Raw genomic sequence first — 6,000 nt, 5'->3', positions numbered from 1 at the left:
AAGCTGGCGAGGGGCGCGTCGCCGGCACTAGGGGGTTCGGGCGCGGCCCGCGGCGCCCCAGCACCTGTGCATTGTGCATTGTGCGGCGCGGGCGGCGGCGGGGGGAGGGAACAGCGCGAGTCCTGGCGGTGGGGGTGGGGCGGGTTGGGGGTCGCCAAAGGGGCGGGGCCTGGCTGACACCGCCGCCAGCGTCCCAGCGAGAGCTGTGGGGGACGCTGAGCACCGGGGGGACATCTTGGCGGCGGGGGAGGGGGCCCCGGCGGGGACCGAGGGTGGACGGCCCCCCTGGCAGCCCGACAGACTGACAGCGGCCGAGCCCGCCTCCACGCTACGCCACTTCCGGCGGCGGCCCCACCCCCCTCGCTCTCAGTCTCCGGTGCGCCTCGGACTCCGCCCCCTGGCGATTGGAACGCGGGTCACGTAGCAACGCGGGGGAGAAAGCGAGAGGGGCGTGGCCCGGAGTTCGCCCAATCAGAGCGCGGGAGAGCTGGCTCTGGCCGCTCGGCTTTAGCAACGTCGTTAGCAACACGTGGGGCGGGAGGAAGCGCGGGGCGAGCGGGGAGGAGGGAGCTGCGCGAGGGAGGGGGCAGGGAGGGAGCGAGCGCGCGGGAGGGGGAGGAGAACTGACGTCAGCGGGAGAGTATTATGGTCTGTCGTGCGCTGGCTGCTGCTTTTCTGCTCCTGGAAGCGGCCAAGGGGGGAAGCGCCGAGTCAACATGGAGCTTTCAGCGGTGGGGGAGCGGGTGTTCGCGGCCGAAGCCCTCCTGAAGCGGCGCATCCGGAAAGTAGGTGCCCCCGGGCCTTGGGCCGAGCCCTCCCCTCCCGGCCCGGGTTCCCTCCCCCTGCTGCAACCCAGCTTCCCTTCCCCCAGGTCCCAGCAGCGGCCGCGGCCGCGACGGCGGCTCTGAGCCCAAGCGCTTTCCTTAGACTTGCAGCGATGCACAGATTGCATGGGTGGGGGGCGGGGTGGGGGGAATGAATGCCGGTGCATGCACTGTGTGCAGCGTTTCGTGCAGGGGGTGATGCAGCGGGCGCGTGCCTTTCGCGGTGGGATTTAGCGCATTCATTCGGTGCATGCATTTTTTGCATGTATTTCTCGTGTCCCCGTCATGCATTTTTCCCCGTGCACACACAATTTCCTTTTTGCATCTTCAGGGACGCATGGAATACCTCGTGAAATGGAAGGGCTGGTCGCAGAAGTAAGTAGGTTCTGTGCAATTCTCAACCCCAGACTGTTATTCCGGAGCTTTCTTTCTTCCTCTTTTTCCCTTTACATTGAAATACAATACAATGCAACAAGAAAAGTTACAGACATACACATACACACCCGCGGTTCTTTCTCTGCTCCCTGGACTGACGCCCGCTTCTTCCTGATTTCCTTTAGGTACAGCACATGGGAACCTGAAGAAAACATCCTGGATGCTCGCCTGCTCGCAGCCTTTGAGGAAAGGTACAGGCCCTTCCAGGCTTCAGCTTCTCACTTAGAAACACGAAGGGTGGCTCCTGTCCAGCCTCAACTGGAGGCGCACTTGGTTTCTTCACTCACGCACCCTCTTTCCCCCCTCCTTCCTTTCTGCAGGGAGCGAGAGATGGAGCTGTATGGCCCCAAAAAAAGAGGACCCAAACCCAAAACCTTCCTGCTCAAGGTAGGGTGACAGTGTCCAATGGTGGGCATCAGTGTTCTGTGTCAGTTTGTGGGAAGCAGGCCATGAGGGGTTATGAACCAATGGGGTGTGCTGTTTGTAATCCAGGAGGGAGTCCCTAGACAGGCTGTCACCAAGTCACTTCACCGCTAAGGGTATCTGAGAGGAGGGGCTTAACCAAATTAGAATTCCTTTATCAGACCCCCTCAACCATTTCAAATAGACATAATCAAATATAAGAAGGGTGCTTGTACAAATGACTGCTTCCTGACAAATCTTCTACCCCTTTGCTTCCAGACAAAGTGCTACCCCTACACTTCACCCCTACCCATATGGGAATTCCATGGCATCAGAGGGTGACCCTGGGAGGCTGGGGCTGGAAGAGGGGTCGAGGAGGTGGGGGCGGGGCAAGGGCCCTGCTCGGTTCTTGACACTACCCTCTTTTCTTGAAGGCCCAGGCCAAGGCAAAGGCCAAAACATACGAGTTCCGAAGTGACTCGGCCAGAGGCATTCGGATCCCCTACCCAGGCCGCTCACCCCAAGAACTGGCCTCTACTTCCCGGTCCCGTGAGGGCCTTCGGAACATGGGTCTTTCCCCACCGGGAAGCAGCAGCAGCACCAGCAGCACCTGCCGAGTGGAGCCCCCTCGGGACCGCGAGCGCGACCGGGATCGAGAGAGGGAGAGGGAACGAGAGCGGGAGCGTGAACGGGGCACCAGCCGTGCAGATGACAAACCCAGCTCGCCAGGTGACAGCTCCAAGAAGCGAGGTCCAAAGCCCCGGAAAGAGCTCCTAGACCCCTCACAAAGGCCCTTGGGAGAACCCAGTGATGGCCTCGGAGATTACCTCAAGGGCAGGAAGCTGGACGATACTGCTTCCGGGGCAGGAAAGTTCCCAGCTGGCCACAGCGTGATCCAGCTGGCTCGAAGGCAGGACTCGGACCTGGCCCAGTGTGGTGTGGCCAGCCCTAGCCCCACTGAGGCCACAGGCAAGCTGGCTGTGGACACCTTTCCAGCCAGGGTCATAAAGCACAGGGCTGCCTTCCTGGAGGCCAAAGGCCAGGGCACCCTGGACCCTGGTGGCCCCCGGGTCAGGCATGGCTCAGGCACCCCTGGCTCTGTGGGGGGCTTGTATCGGGACATGGGGGCGCAAGGGGGAAGGCCCTCCCTCATCGCCAGAATCCCAGTGGCCAGAATCCTGGGGGACCCAGAGGAAGAATCCTGGAGCCCTTCTCTGACCAACTTGGAGAAGGTGGTAGTCACCGATGTGACCTCAAACTTTTTGACCGTCACCATTAAGGAAAGTAACACGGACCAAGGGTTTTTTAAAGAGAAAAGATGAATATCTGGGTGGGTGATCCCAAGACCAGGGAGCAGGAGAGAGAGTGAGAGTGCAAACTTGGCATAATGCTTTTTATTTCTGGGTGGGGAGGCGGCCTTCTGGCTGGCCCTGTCCGGTCCCCACCTTCACACAACCCCTTTCCTTTCATCCCTCCCCCTCAGTTTTGGTTGGAAAGATTATCTCTAGAGTTATATTTTCTATTAGATGTAAATATGTTATTTAAGAAAAATATCTAAATATATATATTTCAACTCTTGAAGTTGTTTTATTTAAACAAGGAGAGAGAGAGACTGTGGTTTAGTTGGGGAAGACAGGCTGAGTTGGGGCAGGAGGGGGTTGACAGCCACCCAGGGCAGTAGGGAGGATGAAGACCTGGGCACTTGGCCTCTGTAGGTGTCTGGAGGGACTCAGACAGCCCACACCTCACCCCACCTCTTTTTTCCCACAGCCCCAGGGCAGACCTCTGGAACCAAGACAGGACCCGGATTTTTTTCTCTCTTCCCATTGGTTGACCAGGCCAACAAAAGATTGGCTCCCCAATCAGAAAGGGAGGAGGTGGGGTCAGTCTTTTTCCTTTTCCTATTTTTTTTTTTTTTTGGTATGTTTTAAGATTAAGAAATCTGTTGGGGGAAAAGCAAAGTTTTAACTGGAGTAATTTTTGTGTGTGTGAAGTTGAAGGTAAAAAGTTGCGGGTGGGTGGGGAGCAGCAGAGTCCCCCCAGGACCACACCAGGAAAAGCACTTTATGGGAGATGTGTGTGTTGTACACGCAGATCGGATCGTAGGTATGTCATGTGGACAAAATCTCCCAGTTCCCTCGATTCCTTTCCTTATTCCACAGAAAGAAAAGAAATCCAGCGAATCTGTTTACATTCCCGAAATGCCAGGATAAATTGGGAGGATTGCATATCGGTGCCCAGAGTTCGAGACAGTTGCTGTTTTACGAGAGAAGTGTTCGGGGGTGGACTTTTCTTATTCGCGTCTTCTAGCTTCTCCAGGAGAGACGGTGACCCCCACCTCCCAAGAAGAGTTGGACTAGTCCCCTTCCCTCGGGGAGGGCGGGCCGCCAGCTCTCCGGAGAACGCCGGGCCGGACAGGCCCACCCTAGGGGACCCACGGGGGTGGGGGGCGGCTGGGAGGGGGCTTCGCACCCAGGCCCTGGTCGCAGCTCGGCTGGGAGTGCGGAGGAGGTCTGGGCTCCAACTCGGAGCTGGGCAGGACTGGCACCCTGGCGGCTTTGGCGGGGCGAGGGAAGGAGGGGGCGAGGGGAGGTTTCCATCCAAGAGAGCGCATCAGAACTTTTCCTTTTTTTCTTTTTTCTTTTTCCCCCTTTCTTAAAAGCAAAAGCTATAATTTATAGGCCTTTTCGATTCGCGGAGTGTTCTCTATTTGAACTCGACATTCAAACTCCGCCAGAGGGGGAGGGAGGAGCGGGAGTTGGAGAAGAGACGGCCGGCGCGGCTGGGGAGGCCTGCGCGCGGCGGCGGGTCCCGGGACGCCCCCGCCCCGGCCGACTCGTGACCACGCTGTGTTCCAAGGACGCAGGACGCGCGCCCCTCTTTTGACTCAAAAGCACAAATCTGCCCCCCTCACATCCCGGTCCCTTCGAGGACTGGTCCTGCGGCCTCTTCGCCCTCCCCCACCCTTAAAGGGCCAGAGGGAATCTAACTTCCCATTGCTAGTGGAGGGAGGGGCGAGGGGGCCCGGCGCTTAGGGAGGAAGCACAGACTCCCGGCGAGACAGGCGGGGAGCCGGGACTGAGGGGGAAACTTCTCGATCCTGGGGGGACTGGGCGGGGACCCCTGCCTGGTTTCTCTTCCGCACTCCCGTATTCCCACTCCCTCTTCGCAGCCTCTCTCTCCTCCAGACTTTCTTGCCTTTGAAGTGAGGGGATAAAAACAGGAAGACGGAGTACATGATTTTTCTTTTTTAATTATGAAATTGCGCCTATAAAAAGCCCGTGGAATAGGGATTTTTATCCGCTCACATTTGTAAAACTGGTATTTTAGACTTTGTATAAAGCGCCGTTGACCAAGTGTATCTATTTAAATATCGACGCTATTTTCAGATGAAATTTCATTGAAGGGACATGTCTGTTACCGAGTGGACGGTCACTCTAGGACCCATGCCTTTACCTGGCTGCTGCCTTCCCTCCCTCCTTTCCTGCCTTCACCCTCATCTCCCTCCCTTGGGACTGACTTTGCCCCTTCCTTCGGACCTTCCCCGGCCAGCCTGGTTCTGCCCTACCGCCTATCTGTCCTGTTGTCTGTCCGTGGCCGTCCGCGTGTCTCCTTTGCTCGCTCTTGCGACGCTGACCTGGGGGTGGGTGGGCAGGGCAGGGGCCGCGGGGCTGGGCGTCTGCAACCGCGCGAGATGTGCGGGTGTTGGGTTTATTTAATTCTAAGATTTGTACAAATCTCGAATCGATCTCCGCCTCAGCTCGAGTGAAGCTTGGCACGTATCTTCTGCGGTTGTGAATGTCTGTATCCAATACCGCTTTTTACGTGTTTAAATACATACTTTGTAAATAGAGACGTGTCTCGGGTTTTGTTCCTTTTTTCCGGCCCTCGAGAAGAGGGAACAGGCGCCCCGGGAGGAGAGGACCCTTCCCTCCTCGCTCATGACCCATCCCACCAGCCTCTCTCGCCCCTATCGGCCCTGGACGATTCTGTTTCCAGTAGGCCATTCCCCAGCTGGGGGGATGCCAATCCGGCGGGGCAGAAGAGTAGGGTTGGGAGGGAGCGGTAAGTGACTCTTCTTAGCCTTCTAAAGGGGAAGGTCCTGGCTTTCCTCACCTACAGACTGCACTTCTCTGCGGTCTGGGCAGAACTCGGGGATACCGGGGAGATGGGCGCGACCTCCGGGTTCCCATTTCTCCTGGCGGGACTCCCCCGGCGCACCCCACCCCCAGGCCTGATGTCCTGGTCCCTGACGCCCCGCGCCTCGGCGCCAGGCTGCTCAGGCTTCCCCGCCTGCTCACCAGTGCTGTCCTGGGACCCGCCCCCCAGATCCACCTAG

At 58.2% G+C, this 6,000-nt stretch overlaps 1 protein-coding gene across 1 annotated transcript; it reads left to right on the top strand.

Annotated features, from left to right (window-relative positions):
• The first annotated feature begins 403 nt into the window (after positions 1-403).
• Positions 404-3,239, top strand: CBX8 (chromobox 8). Its single transcript, XM_043462521.1, has 5 exons — positions 404-785; positions 1,156-1,199; positions 1,385-1,450; positions 1,580-1,646; positions 2,096-3,239. Exons 1-5 carry the CDS (start codon positions 717-719, stop codon positions 2,981-2,983), a joined length of 1,134 nt encoding a protein of 377 aa, XP_043318456.1. The 5' UTR covers positions 404-716; the 3' UTR covers positions 2,984-3,239.
• The last annotated feature ends 2,761 nt before the right edge of the window (positions 3,240-6,000 follow it).

Source organism: Cervus canadensis, chromosome 1 (genome assembly GCF_019320065.1).
Source record: "Cervus canadensis isolate Bull #8, Minnesota chromosome 1, ASM1932006v1, whole genome shotgun sequence".
NCBI classification, from domain to species: domain Eukaryota; kingdom Metazoa; phylum Chordata; class Mammalia; order Artiodactyla; family Cervidae; genus Cervus; species Cervus canadensis.
The sequence above is the reverse complement of the archived record's forward strand: the minus strand, read 5'-3'. Positions and strand labels throughout refer to the sequence as shown.

Excerpts from the sequence above, each read along its gene's own strand:
- CBX8 (XM_043462521.1), top strand. The coding sequence starts at position 717 with ATGGAGCTTTCAGCGGTGGGGGAGCGGGTGTTCGCGGCCGAAGCCCTC. Across the intron at positions 786-1,155 it reads TGAAGCGGCGCATCCGGAAA|GGACGCATGGAATACCTCGT; the intron begins GTAGGTGCCCCC and ends TTGCATCTTCAG. Across the intron at positions 1,451-1,579 it reads CTCGCAGCCTTTGAGGAAAG|GGAGCGAGAGATGGAGCTGT; the intron begins GTACAGGCCCTT and ends TCCTTTCTGCAG.